Genomic DNA, 15,218 nt, shown 5'->3' with positions numbered 1-15,218 from the left:
GGTGGTGGCTGCTTCCTGGTCCATAGTCAGCTCTGTTTTACTGGCTCTTCATCTACGAGTGTGTCAAAGCAGCTGTCCAGTGTCCCACTCACAGGAACACAAGTTCCAATCACGAGGGCTCCAGCCTCATGACACAGTCACCTGTAAAAGACCTTGGAGATGAGAGTTTTAGCATGAATTTGGGGGTGGGGGAGACCCACCATTTAGAACATAGCTCTGGCTGTATTTGTTTTCTTTTCCTTTGTTCTTTAAAATTTAATTTCAAACTATTGTAAAATATGTATGTAAACAATATAGACCTTAAAAGTTTTATTTCCCACATTACTTTTCCTTTGTTGCGTACACATTATAGTTGTGGGGCTAGAGAGAACACAGGGGATGAAGCACTTGCTGGGAAAGCATAAGCAACCAGGGTTAGATCTCCAGCACCCACATAAAAGCCAGGAGTGGCGGCCTTCAACCATAATCCCAGCAGGATCCTGGTGGCTCACCGGCCAGCTAGTCTAGCTAAGATGGAAGTTTTCTTCACAAGCAGTGCAAGATCCTGTTTCAGAATATTATAGTAAAAATAAAGTGGAAAATGATAGAGAAGGATACCCCAGTGTTAGCCCCTGAGGCCCCTCTATTGAAGGCTTGGTCCCCAGCCTGTGCTACTATTGACCGGTCACAGAACCTCTAGGCAGTGATGTTGGGAACCCAGCTCCTTCCTGATTCTTCTCACTTTAGTTACCATGACATCCTCCATCACATCATTGCAGGCTCCCCTGGCCCCAGCAGAGCAGAAGCAACAGGGCCACTGAGTCACAGACCGACACCTCCGAGAGTATGAGCAAAACTTAACCTTCCTCACTTTAAGTTGCTTTAGCTCAGGATCGGGTATAACAAGAGGGCTGTATGTAGTCAAAGCTCTGGTTTTTAATTTCCTTTTCCTTTCCCATGCCTGGGCTGGTCACTGTCTTGCTTTTCTGGTTGTCATTTACTTGAAATGGTTTTTTTTTTTGTTTTATTAATCGGCGTGCTTAAGGGTTTAGAATGGTTGGGGTTCTTCTTCAGTGGTATATCAACCCAACCAGACTTTCTTTTGGTTTGTTTGTTTTGTTTTTCTGTTTTGTCTATTGGCGTGTGTATGTGTGTTATAGAAATATATAACAAGATTACAGTTAGAGTCTGTAAAACCTGGTGAGCTGTGAGGAGTGGCTGGTGCCTAAGCAGAGAAAATGCACTCTCAGTCAACACGACAATACCCTAATGTGCTCAGGTCTGGGGACAGTTTCTCCTTTGTCACCCCATTAATTTTGCTTTGTATAACACTAGGAACACTAAAATTTCTGAAAAATAAGGAAAGCAAGTTGCAGTATCCTTCTGAGACTTCAATAATTTCTGCTACCACAGGCAGGTTAATGGGTGCGGGAGAGTCCCTTGAACTGGAGTCTCTTGTCCAAGTGCTCATTTTCAAACATTTCATGTTTCACTGTCACTAACAGCATGCTTGCTCCATCTCTGCTCAGATCTTTGAGCTATTTTCAAAATTGTTGTTCTATGCTCTTCTCAGATGTGGCCGAGAAATTTTTTCAGGAAAGCATGACTTGTATCAAGGATTCTGAAGGAGCAGAAAGAGCCAAGTTCCTTTCGATTCAAGATGAATTTTGCAGTTTTCTGCAAAGCACTGGACAAAAAGAAGTAAGTGAGTTTAGATCACGATTGTCAAGCCATTTACCCGGCATGCCAAAGACTTCTTCACTCTGCCAGCATCTATTGAGCACCTACTGTATACAGGGCAGGCCTTAGCCTGGGAGGGACCCAGATAAATAAATGAAGGAGCCACTCTGGGCAGCAACCGGATACTTTCTCGTAGAAACAAAACTGTGAGGAAGTAAACGGCCCATCCAACTCTAAATAATCACGAAGGCTTGAAAATCACAAGAGCCTAGTGGGTAGAACCCTCCTCACGACAGCCTGTGGTCCTTCTGGCCGGGATGCCGTGCGGCAGTCAGCTCGGCCAGCTTTTTCTTCTCATTTTGAGTATTGAGTGGAATTTTCATATCTAATGAAAACTACACAGCGCATCAGTCTCAGCTCACCCTCTCCACTGCTGGTCTGTAAAGGCACGCCCGATGTCACTTAGGGAAGCAGGACTGGGCCCTTATACTTGTCAGAGCTTATATCCACCATAATAAAACTCCGAGGACCATGTTCCCTGTAAACTGTCACAGTTCCAAAAGGGGACAGTAGATGCCTCAGAGGTTTGGGGCGTGGGTGTGTGGGAGTGTGTGTAGCCTAGCAAATCTTGGAGATGAAGATGAAAAGTGTCATTTCTGTGTTGTCTGGAAACTCGTCCCCACAGTGCTTTCCTCATCCTTATTCTCTCTTCTCTCAACTAAGGAACATGGCTGCTCACCTGAGTCTGTCAGACCGGAGTAGATCCAGAGTCACTATAGCAAATAATATTTCACTGTTTTTCTAAAATACCCAACCAAAGATAGAGAAGGCCTTGCTAGGGGATCACTTAACAAAGATAGAGGACCCTGCTAAGGCCTCAGATTCCTACCCTAGACTCTATCTGGGTCCTATGGGACCTTTCAGGTTTCCTTAATACACACATGCTTTATTTAACGCTTCCCCTCCTGCCAGGCATCATCTCTTGTCAGGACCACTCCAGCATCTTCTCTTCGCCAGGCACTTCGTCCTGACTTGCACTTGTCTATTCAGACTTTAAGAGCACATCTGATCAGCGGACACTCACTTGGTACTCCAGTGAACCGTGATGCCCTCACAGCAAAGCTGACGCTTCTAGGCTCACTTTGTTCCTCGCCCTGCAACCATAGCTTTGTTTTGTTTTGTTTAAATCTTAAGGCATATGTAGGTTTATGTGCTCATGTGTGTGTGGGTGCAGATGCACACATGTGGAGGCCAGAGGACAAGCTTAGATGTCATCCTCAGGAAGGTCATCCTCATCCTTTAAGACAGGGGATCTCATTGGCCTGCAGCTCACCGAGTAGGCTAGACTGGCTAGACTGGCTGACCAGCAAGCCCCAGGGATCCTTTTCTCTTTGCCTCCCTAGTCCTGCAGTTACAAGTGCGTGCTACCACACTCAGCATTTGTATGTGGGTTCTAAGGATTGAACTCAGGCCCTCATGCTTGAAAGTACTTTTAAAGACTGAGCCATCTCCCCAGCTCATACTGAATTTTTCTAAAACATACACACACACGAATGCACACATGCACACATACACATAAACGCATACACACACACATGCATCTTTATAGCTGGTCTCTTTTTTCATTTCCTCCCAGAAGGCCCTCCCTGATTCATTCCAGGCTAGTTCAATCTGTCTTTCAGCTCTCTGCTTTCCCTCTCTTGCCTGTAGTGGACTCTTCTGAGTCTTCCTTACAGAATCCCATTGATGTAAAGTATTTATAGTGTAAATTTATTTGGATATTTAATGTTGTTCTTAGAACCAAGCTGAGTTCTGTGAGAGCAATTCTTGTTCATGATAGTTAATGGACAGATTTGGAATGGACGCTTGGTTGTCGGCCAGCTGACTCTAACTTCCACAGCTCATGTGCTCATGAGTTCCCATCCTTCCTGCCATAGTATAGAGGCAGCTGTAGCCGAGTGTCATTATTAATGTGTCTCATTGACTTCGCCCAAGTCAAACAAATAAGAAGTCTACATTAAAAAAGATGTGCCGTGCTCTCTCAGACTGCCCTTGGAAATTTTAGCAAACTGGCTCCTTCATTCCAGAATTATTTCCAGCCCTGATGGGTCCTTGCAAGGATACAAAAGCTGCCTCTTCCTTAGGTGCATGCCGCTAAGCCAGGGTACCTTGTAGAGAGAACACAGCATTACCTGGGGTTCAGCTCTCCGTCTCCTGCCAGGTACCCCCGCAGTGGCACAGACTGCCCAGCCATGCGTGATGGCCTCATGCTCCTCACCCTCACTTGCAGGCCTGTCACCGGGGAATATAGCAGGAATGTCTAACAAGAGCCGTTCCCAAGAAGTCTGACACAGATGAGCATGGGGTCACACCTAAACCACCCCAGATGTGTTTACTGCCTATCCGTAGGCTAGCTTACACCAATAGCAAGGTAGCCTCTAGAAGGGAATGATTTTTATAGTAAACAGTAAGTAAAGGCCATTCTGCTGCAAGCTGAGATATTCTGAGAGAAGATATAGAAATTTGTCCCTGACTGAAGCTAACCAAGCTGACCTTGTCTGTCTCTTCTTCCCTACATGCCTTGCCATCTCCTCAATAGTCCTACATAGGCTATGTGCTTCTCCTAGGCTCTCCTAGGCCCATGCCCTCTTCTCTTCTAAGTCTTAATAGTTCTTGGTTCTCTCTGTTAAGTTTTTCCCAACCGTTTTCCACTGTCAGCAGAACGTGCCTTACGATACACAACCATCTCTGGTTTCCCTACTCAGACTGAAACAGCAGTAAAGGCTTCATTCAGGGTAAGAATCTTGAGCTTTCTCGCTGTCACCGACTGGGTTCCCAAACTCCCACAGTCAAATCTCATGGAGATGCCACCTCACTCAAGTCTTGCTTCCGTCTAAGGCCTTGCACACAGGTGTTGGGAGTGGGTGGGCACAGGCAGGTTTGCTTGGAGACCCCAGTCCCTCATGTACTCTCATGGGCTGTACTTAGTGAGCTACACTATTCCACCTCAGAAATTGATTTCCTCTCATTGCCACATTTAACGAGCCAGCCCCAGTTCCTGACACATGTTCCTACCAACAAATGGAGCAGTGTTCCTCATTCAGATCTCTGCCTGTCTGTGGCACAGACACATGGCCCCAGGGCTATGCTATGGGAAGCCCTTTCTGCGGTCCTTAATTTGGCCATTGAACTCAGCATTAGTGTTGGGTAATCTTTATTATGTTGTTACCAGTAGTGGTGGGGAGGTTGTTTTGTTTTGTTTTTGTCTTTAGAGACTGTTTTCATGTAGCCAATCTGGGAAGAATCTCAGGACCTGTTGGAAGTTCACAGACTGTTAACAGGTCCTGAGATTCTTCCTAGATCTTCTACATGAAAACACTCTGTAAAGACAAGTTGGTATCTGCAAAACTTACTATCAGGAAAACCCTGTTTTCTGACCGACATATATTCCTCTATTCCACATTGGCATAAATAAATAGAACAAAGTAAACAAAACGGTTCATCATGCCTCGAGGACTGTTTACTTTTGGCTTCCTAAGCCTTCTCCGTGAGAACAGAAAGTCCGGAAGCATGACCCACAAGTGCAGTGTAGTTTCTCTTTTCTGAGAGCAACAGTGCAGAGGGAGCCGAGCATGCACCTAAAAAGCCCAGGGATGCAGATCCCAGCCCCACGATGATGAGCCCTGCGGGAACAAGGAAGGTCTCCACTGCTGCTTTGTACCTTGGCCTCCTACTGTGTCAGAAGATGAAGGCTCTCTATTTCTAAAGAACAAGTCAGATCACACATAAACTAGCTAGCCCCCCTGACACAGCCGCTCAATAGAACCAGTTCTAGCGAGAGCTGTCACAGTGTCCTTGCTGCTTTCTTCCTTCATATTTTGTTCTTTCTCTTCCCAAATACGGTGTTTACTGCCTCCTATCTAACCAGAGGACAGCGGCCCAGTTCTTGAGAACACTTTTCCTCTGAAATGTTAAATGTGTATCAGCTTCATGGCTTTTCTTGAGAGGGGTACAGATCTTTCTCAGTCCCTGAACTTTTGTAAAGGTTGCTTTCCTTTTTTAACAATTTATTTTTATTCTGTGTACATTGGTGTTTTGCCTGCATGTGAGTCTATGTGAAGGTGTCACATAGAACGGGAGTTATAGACAGTTGGGAGCTGCCATGTAAGGGCTGGGAACTGAACTCCAGTCCCCTAGAAGAGCAGCCAGTGCTTTTAACTGCTGAGCCACCTCTCCAGCCCCTTATTTCTGCCTTAGTATGTATATGAGTGTTTTGCTTTGTGTATATCTCTGTGTCACTTGCATGCCTGATGCTTGCAGCACCCAGACCAGGGCAAGGATCCCCTGGAACTGGAGTTAGAGAGGTTGTGAGCTACCATATGGGTGCTGAGCCTGGGTCCTCAGCAACAGGAGCAAGTACCCTTAAGCACTGAGAAATCCTTTGAACTTTTAACCACAACACATTCTGTCCTTTTCTCAGAGAGCAGCCACCATCCTGAGAGAGTCCCTGGAAGCCAAAATAGGAACATTTGGTGATTTCAGTCCTGAGGTGGCAGAAACGTACCGGGTCCTGGGCAGGGCAGACCTGGCACAGGGAAACAACAGTGGAGCATGCATGAAGCTAAAGAAGGTAAATAAAGTGGGGGCCAGCACCATGAAACATAGCCCCCCTCACTCTTCCTCACTCTCCCTCACTCCCCCTGCTAAGCTCTTCTCTCCACCACACTTTTAAATGAAAAGTTTTCTTGGCTTCTTAAGGTAAGATGGCATTACTTTTGCGGTAGATTTAAGCTTACATTTTGGGAGTCCAAAGAGTTCCTCTAAAATACATTTTAAAAGTGAATTATCAGTCATGTTTGATCATGCAAATATTTTAAATTTTTTCATAGTATGACTGACTAGTCCTTTCTTGCTACTGTGGTCTCCCTGCATGCCCAGTTCATGGGGGAAGCACAAAAGACTCTGCCTGTTTCCTTCTGCTCGTCCTTTGAACCTGGAGTTTATTTTATGTGGATGGTATAAAATCTCACGTTATCTTTTTCCCGAATCCCTCCCCTGTAGGAGAGACGTACTGAGTACAGTCTTGTCTAGGGCCATCTCACAAAGAGCCCAGCAGGGCTCCAGACACAGGTCTAGGACGGCGTACAGTAAATCCCCACATGCACTTGAGTTTGTTTCTGGATTTCTGTGCTGTCCCGCTAATCTCTGTTTATTTAGGTGTTAATATATCACATTTTCAGTCATAGGGATTCTGTGGAATGATTTAATGTGAGGTAGGACTAGACAGCTCTCAGGGCTTTCCCCTAAAACATCAGAGGTTCTGGATACTTGACTGTTTTTATTAAAGTAGTTATAAGTAAATTCTGGGAGAACTGACACCCTGGTGATGTTGAGTCTTTTTATCCATGGACAAGGGCTGTCATCCTGTCTGCTCACATCTGCTTTGTGTCTCTCATACACGCTGAAAAGCATTCCATCTCTAAGTTGTATGTATTTCTGTGAATTTTATTATTACTACTGTACGTGTGGATTCATTCATTGTTACATACCCTCACTTGTTTTTTGTGTATCTAAGGATTATTGGGATTTGTGCTTTTATAACCTCTCTAGCTTAGTTTTTTATTGTTTGGATTAATTTGAACATTGAGTCTCTCATTTTTCTAGATATATTATTATAGCATCTGCAAATAGACCTAATTTTACTTTATATTTTCAGTTCTATGACCAATTCCTTTATCCAGTTGCTTTGGCTCACATGTGCAGCACGATACTGACAAGCAGTGGAGGTGATAGGGTCCCTTGCCTTCTTCCCAATCTTACTAGAAACAACTCCAAAGATTCTTTATTTAAGAGGTGTTGACTTCAGGCCAGGTTCCTTTAATCCCTACACTCAGGGCACAGAGACAGACAGATCTCTGAGTCCAGCCTGATCTGCAGAACAAGTTTCAGGACAGCCAAGGCTATACAGAGAACCCATATCAAACAAACAAACAAAAAGGAGATGCTGACTTGAATACTAAGGCTTATATACTTTGATCATGCTAAGGTTTCTGGTTTCATTAGTCTTTTTAGAGTCAGAAATAGACGTTGATTTTCATCAGAGTTTTTGTTTTCAGCATTAGCAGGACGGTCACGCAGGCCTCTCTCAGTTCACGTCGTACGTATGTGTTGTTCTGTTATTGAGCCATCCCTGCGTTCCTGGAATAAATCCTCCCCTTGGTCACATTGGCTTGTTTTTCGCAAATGGTGTTTTTTGAGTCTAACTCTTACTATTATAATAGAATCCAGAGACAGAGGAATTTATAAAAATAGAAATTTCCTTCTCATACCTTTGGGCAATCAAAAGTCAAGAGGCTTACATCTGATGGTGGCCTGTTTGTTTTGTTTATTTGAAGGCAAAACACAGGAGGTGAAGATAGGAAGGGGAAGGAAAACTAAGCTGAACTGAATTCAGTCTTTTCAATAAACTTACTCCCAAGATAATAGCACTGACCCACTCATGAAAGTAGAACCTTCTCGAGACTTACGTCCCAACCCTATCACTCTGAGAATTAAAATTTCAACACATTGCTTCTCAAGGGAAATTCTCAAATCATAGCAGTTAGGTCTATTGGCTATTATTTATTTCAGGGTTTTGGCACTGATATTTGAATGTTATATTTAGGCATCAATGTTGCATTTTCTTCAAAAAATTAGGAAATTCATCTCTAGTTTTCATGTACCAAAATGCATGGTGTCCAAAAATTTATATCTCCTAGGAAACCCTTTGGGCTGATACTTTTGTTGTGGAAAAATTCCTTTAAATTCTTCTCTTTTCTATAAAAAAAATGGGCTATTAAAGCTTTCTATTGGTAATTGAATCATTTTGGCAAATAATACTTTCTAAGTAATTAGCTATTTTATTTACATATTTTTATTTATTTATATAAAGTTTGCAAAATAATCTCATAAAGTTTTAAATTTTTCCATTTTTAGTAGTTGTCTTCCACCATAGGTTTGGAACAGTTTGATGTGGCGAGGGGGGACGAGCTATTTCTCGTCTTCCTGGCAGACATGCAGATCACATTGTCTGCAGGGAAGGGCCTAGGCTCTGGAGTGTTAAGTCCGTTGTGTCAGAACACTCTGCTGCTCAGCAAAGCTCAGCTCTTTCCTTTGTTCCAGTGATGAGCAGGAGCAGGCCTTGATGCTTTTGCATCATGGTCACTGTCCTGTCATCTCTGGAGTGGGACCAGAGCCTGGAGATCTGTCTGTGCCTTCCCCAGGTCCTGCCCTGGCTGACACTGCAGCTCAGTTTCAAGAAAATTTCAGGTCACATCATCCAAAAACTCAGAGTGGAAGGTGACTTTTCCTGCCTCTGGTTTGGACTCATTAACTGTCAGTCCTAACAGCAGCGGCTCTGATGTGCTGAAGCTCTCTGGCCATCTGCCAGATGTGTGGATGCTGTGCGTGTTATGGTAGGGGCAGTTCTCATCCCACAGTTGCTCTCATCTGAGGACGGGACTGGCTGCCCTGTTGACAGCAGGACACAGACAGGGACTTTAAACATGCCTTTCTTGTCTGCTGCCTGGAGTTTCTCACTGGGCTTAGGAAGCCAGCAGCTTTCTAAGAGCCATTAGCTACCTGTTTGTCTTTTTTTTTTTTTTTTATCACAGTAGCCTCATGGACTCCAACAAATGTGGCTTTTCCAGATGTATCCTCCTGTGTTAAATGGTCCAGATGTGGGCCCAAGGTCCTGCTAAACAGGAAGGCTCCGGAAACAAAGCAGACAACCCGCTGAATTTCAAAACAGAAAACCGAGTTACTGATCTTGTAAAGGCATCTGCCTGCAGGGGAATATTGGAGAGCTCTGTGGACTCCAAATGGAAATTTCCACGGCACAAACTCATTCCCTTTGGCAACATGGAGTCCTGTTTTGATCTAGGACGCCACCATTGCTCAGATTCTCACCCTGGTGAAAGGCTGCAGAACGTTTTCCTGGTGGCTGTCTCCTAGGTCAGCAACATCTTGGGAATGTATCAGGCCCAACTACAGAATGAAGTTCACTTGGGGTCCAGCTTTAATCTGACATTCTTAAGGCCATCCTCGTCAGGGTTATTTCATTGTGTCTCAGCTGTCAGCCTTAAACATTTCTATAAAATAATAACAGTCCCTACACCCACTATACAATGAATCTTTTAAAGAAGCAAGCTGGAACATAGTTTGTTTTATAAGCTACAGACAAGAAAGTCAATATCCACAGGGTCTCCCATGGTCCTACATCAACATTGGAGAGCAAGCCATGGTGTCCCTGGGCTTCCTGCAGACAGACAGACACTCAGACCTTCCTGGATGCTGTGTTTTGTGAGCAGCTTGTGCACCCAGCTGCACAGATCTGCCTGTGTTTGTTTGTCCCTCAGTGGCCCACAAAATTTACTTTCCCTTTAGCCTATTTGAATGATTGTGTTCCCGTTGTTGCCCTTGGATGTGCCAGGAAATTTAGAGTCCCTAAGGGGCCTCCACATCAGAAATCTCATTTTCCATGTGTAGATCCTGTATTTCCGTGCTCCTGGCTTTGCTAATTGTCTCACTGAGTCATTGTTGGGATGTAGCTGTGGTCCTTGTATAAAGAGAGGAAGGTCTGAGTTGGGAAAAAATAGCTCAGGGTAAAGTGCTTGCCCAAAAGCAGGAGGACCAGAGTGCAAATCTCTAAACTAATGTAAACCTGGGCATATTAGTGCATAATCCCAGTGTCCTGTGGGGAGATGGGAGGCAGGGACAGGACGTCTGGGAGCTCCTGGGCCAGCCAGCCTGGAGCATGCAGCATAAGCAAGAGACTCTGCCTCCAAACGGTGGAAGATGAGGACCAGTTCCTAAGGTTGTCTGTAACCTGTCATGCGGAGTACACCCTGACACTCACATGCCTGCACTTACTATGCATGTGCACACATACAGACACATACACACAGACCACACCTCCATATACACACACCTCCACAACAGACACACCACACCTCTACACACACATCACATACCACCTACACACACACACACACACACACACACACACACACACACGCACACACGCACGAACGAATGGATTTTTTTTTTTAAAAGAGAGAGGAAGGTCATAACGGTGTTTGTTTTCCTTCATCTCCACTCCCCAGTGGAGGATGGGTGCTGAATGAGCTTTTAAGCACAAGCTCTTTGAAGATGTTTGTAAACTGGCTGGTATGAAAACAGGAACTGATATTCTAAGGGATCGAGGTCATTCATTCTTAGCTTGCTGTGGCCAAAACGTGGGGGTCTCCTGGCCTAAGGTAGATTCAAGGAAATGAGAACTCCAGGTCTACTGGAGAGAACTCTGTCTCGAACCCCCCCTCCCACCCCCACTCCCCCCCAGCAGCCCAGCCTCTGTGTGTGTTGTCTCCTAGAGAGTGTACTGGACCCAGACTGCCCGCCCCTGCACCTACCTTCCTTCCTTCCTTAGATCCTGGGACTCTCACTGCAGCTTCACAGAGGCACAGTGTTTTAGTCCCTCCATTGACGTCAAGCTTTATAGGTGATGGGCGGACCAAGAGGGAAAGGCCAGATCCCCAGCTGTGCAAACTGAGTGTCACCTTGAACAGGCTAAGAGGACAATTGCTGGGAGTGTCAGATGCCAGTGGCACAAGGTCCAGAAGGAGTCCCACACCAGCAGGAAAGAAGGCAGCTCACAAGCTCAGTACATGGCCTGGCTCTCCACATTGGAACTGAACACAGCCGAGCTGCATGCGGGGGTGTGGTATGCAGCTGAGTCTACCCGGCCAGTGAGTCCTGCTGATGCCGTGTTTTCTAAATTTCTATATTGTAAGTTGTCCTGGAGAAAGTTGATGGAAGCTTGCTCTAAGACAGTGGCCAGGGGGTGGAGCAAAATAGTGGGGGAGTCAAGGTATGTCGACAAAGACATAGGACCCCCAGCGCTTGACAACCCAGAGTTGAGGAGAGGAGATGACAAGGATAGCATCCACACTGGCTAGCACCAGAGATGGCTTCCCTCTTCCCCATTTCCCTCTGCAGCCCAGGGTCCCTCGGTTCACTCTGCCTGTGTTGTTCCCACTAGAGGCTCCCTGCCCACTCATCAGTGTGTCATCCTCAGGTTGTGGGCCTATTTGCCTCTGTGGGATGGGACCTGCAGGCGTGTGTGACAAGGGACTGACCGGAGGATATGTTTCCCGAGACACCTGACATCCTTCTCTCTGAGAACTCCTCCCTTACTGCTACTTTGCCATGGCCTTCATCTGGCTGCCTCAGCATCTAGCAGGCGTCAGATCCTCTGTCACCTCTGCACAAGACCTTTGCTGCCACGTACCCGCTACCACCGCCACACACGTACTCTTTCTCATGGCTCCATGTTGTTGCTGCTTTGACTGCTGCTCCTCCTTCCTCTCCCTTCCCTTCCCTCCTCTCCCTCTCCCTCCTCCTCTTCTTCCTCCTCTTTCTTTTTGTTCTTATTGAAAATTATTATGACATGTTTATTTGTATATTTTTAAATTATTATGACATGTTTGTATAATTTTAAATTGCTTTACTTTCTGTATGTAAGTATTTTGCATATATGTATATATATATGTATATATATACATATACATATATATATATATGTACCTCTTGTGTGCCTGGTACACACAGAGGCCAGAAGAGACCATGCTACCCCCTGGATGGAACTGGGGTTCCAGATAGCTGTGAGCTGCTGTGTGGGTGGTGGGAACTGAACCTTAGTCCTTGTCTCTGCAAGAGTAGGAAGCACCCCTAACTGCTGGGCCATCCCTCCAGCGTCTGTTTGTTAATGTTTTGTCTCCCTGTGTCTCTGGACTCTCTAAAAGCATTACTCAGCTCTGCCCTATCTCTGAGGTTGGCACAGGGTTGTTGCATGCAAACAGTGGCTGCCGGAAGGATCGGATGTGGAGGAAGTCATAGGTTCAGGCAGGACAAGGCTGGCTTCTGTCTGACTCAGGAAAACCAGGCCCATCCCTGACCCTGTTCCCGTAGTTCTGGCTGATGAAGTGGCTCAGCTGATGTTCCCAACTCTCCAAGTTCACCCTTCTCCCTGCCTGGCAACTATTAGTGAGTGTACATATGTTGCTGTGTCTTTAAGCATGTAGTACTTGACATCTGTGCACGTTAAGGTTTCTAAAACCTTTTCTCTTACTATATTAGACTTAGGTGTTGACATGAGAACAGAGGCACAATTCCCGAGTTTCTGAGTCACTTATTCTCTACAGAAGTGATAATCTGGCATCAGATAATGTGTGTAGAATGTGTGTTGATTTGGGCTCAGGCTGGGAAGCTCATTCCTGAAGTAACATTCTTCCTGTCTGGGCATGAGGCCCTGAGGTCAGATCCCAGCACCCGTGTAAAAGTACAGGTGACTGACACCTGCGGTCCCAGTTCTGGAGCATGCTGGCTAATTTCCTGTCAGCTTGACACAACTTAAAGTCATTTGGGAAGAAAGAACATCAATTGAGAAAAATGCCCCCAACTAGACTGGCTCATGGGCAAGCCTGTGGTGCATTTTTTGATGGATAATTGATGTGGGAGGCCCAACTCACTGTGGGTGGGGCCACCCCAAGGCTGGTGGTCCTGGGTGCTGTAAGACAGCAGGCTGAGGAAGCCAGTAAGCAGCGCTCCTCCATGGCCTCTGCATCAGTTACTGACTCCAGGTTCCTGCCCTGACTTCCCTGCATGATGTAAGCTATAAAATAAAATAAACCCTTCCCTCCCCACGTTGCTGTTTATCATAGCCTTAGAAACCCTAAGACACAAAGACAGAATGTTCCTTAGGGCTCTCTAACCAGCAATTCTAGACAATCTCCAGATTGGATGAGAGAACCTATCTCTCTCAAAAAGTAAGTGGCCCACTATTGAGGAAGATACCCAACATTGAAGTTTGGCCTCCACACACACATGCAACACATGTGCACCCCGTCGTTCACACAAAAACACGTACAGTGCACACTGCTGATTAGAGCAGTTTAAAACACCTCCCTCTCTCTCTGGCTCTGTTTTTCATTTCATACGAGAAAAATACTGCTAATTGCATAACAGGCTTGGCTTGGACCCTTGCCGGAAGCGACAAACTTGTCTTTCTCGATTTTCTATGATGGGGTCATGTAACTCCTCATTTAAACGACTCCTTAGCCTTGGCTGTCCTGCCTCTGTTGATAGAGAGGCCATGTTCCATCAGCACTTTCATTATCTGAATCTCCCCATGGAAATGATGATGTAACTCCCAGACCCTCAGCCAGAGGGCAAGGGGTGATGGGAGACACCTGGATACCATTGGTCCAGCTCAGGTCTGCAGCAGCACCACTGGGGCAAGAACACTTCTGAGCAATAGCTGCCCGTTTGCAGAGATTCCTCCCAAGTAGATTTTTTTATGAGTCGGCATATGTGAGGGTTTTTGTGTGTCTGTCTGTCTGTTTTAAAGCCAGCATGTAGACAGCTAGCTACCATGTCATAGCTGCCCATAAGCCCCCTCCTGCCCTCAATGGGAAGGGTGTTAGGGCGAAAGCACAGCAACTGGGGCCCAGATATGAAGACAACAGGCCGATGGCTCCATCTGTTAGCTTCCTGAGCCCTGAGAAAAGTCAGCATCCAGGTGTGAGATTATCTCTTCTCTGTGAGTCACTCCTGGGAGGAAGTACCACATGGTGAAGAAGCAGCATCCTACCCCTGAACTCACCTGGGGGGCAAGTCTGAAGGCCTCCAGCACCACTCACATGCAGCTCCAGCAGAGGGTTCAGCACCTGCAGGTCACTGGAGCCAACCACAGCTTAAAAGCACCATGTAAATGACAGTAGAGAGGGCGGGCTCCGCTAGTAAAGAGCTCATTCTGTGAGCACGGGAGAGCCTGAGGTCAGATCCCCAGCACTCACCTGAACCTTTAGGTGTGGTGGTGCTTACCTGTGATCCCAGCCCCAAGGAGCCAGAGACGGGAGTATCCTGGGAACTTGCTGGGTAGATATTCTAGACCCTGGCTCAAAGATAATCCACATCGTGATAGAGGAAGGCATGTGACATCAACCTATGGGCTTCACACCTGTGCACACACGCACTTACACACCCTCCTGTGCACGCACGCACACACACACATGAGCTCCATCTAAGAGCTTTCTCTTGCTCACCTGCTTATTCAGTTGTTTGATCAGCCATTCGTTTACTTACATGCAGAGACCAATAGGCCCAGGGGAACAGCACAGCCTTGGCCCCTTTGGAGACTGCTGCAGGTAGGGAAAGCAGGCATCCCCTGAATCTCTGGCCAGGGAATAAAAGCTGCATGTCTGGTATTTAAGGAAGAACAGAAACAGCCCAGGTTGTGACTCTTGCAACCCACACATTGAAAAGCTAGAGAAGAGCAGCAGCAACACAGTGTGGCTCTGGAGAGTTCCACTGGGTACTTGCAATGTCAGCTTACCCTTTGCTTTAGAAACTGAGACATACCTTTTGGTGGCTGGTTTAAAGAGGGGTGCATTGCTCTCTTGCTGCAGTACAACGCAGGGTACCTTTATTCTGATGGAGAATGCTCTAACACTGGGGCTGGA

General features: G+C 46.1%; 1 protein-coding gene and 1 long non-coding RNA gene across 5 annotated transcripts in view; one reads left to right on the top strand and one right to left on the bottom strand.

The window, feature by feature from the left end:
• Positions 1–15,218, top strand: part of Ttc23 (tetratricopeptide repeat domain 23) — an 84,753-nt gene that overhangs the window by 63,384 nt on the left and 6,151 nt on the right. For 3 of the 4 annotated variants that reach the window (XM_028776700.1, XM_028776701.1, XM_028776702.1), the window contains 2 exons: positions 1,553–1,680; positions 6,140–6,289. In XM_028776700.1, the coding sequence (XP_028632533.1) occupies positions 1,553–1,680; positions 6,140–6,289 (278 nt within the window). The remainder of the gene's footprint in view (positions 1–1,552; positions 1,681–6,139; positions 6,290–15,218) is intronic. The other variant, XM_028776703.1, reaches the window with a different exon arrangement.
• Positions 962–11,181, bottom strand: LOC114628758. The gene is made up of 2 exons (XR_003712530.1): positions 11,109–11,181; positions 962–1,666 (listed from the first exon to the last, which is right to left on the bottom strand). It is a non-coding gene; the product is annotated as an uncharacterized LOC114628758 (long non-coding RNA).

This window comes from Grammomys surdaster, unplaced genomic scaffold, assembly GCF_004785775.1.
Source record: "Grammomys surdaster isolate TR1022 unplaced genomic scaffold, NIH_TR_1.0 271, whole genome shotgun sequence".
In the NCBI taxonomy this organism is placed as follows: Eukaryota; Metazoa; Chordata; class Mammalia; order Rodentia; family Muridae; genus Grammomys; species Grammomys surdaster.
The sequence above is the reverse complement of the archived record's forward strand: the minus strand, read 5'-3'. Positions and strand labels throughout refer to the sequence as shown.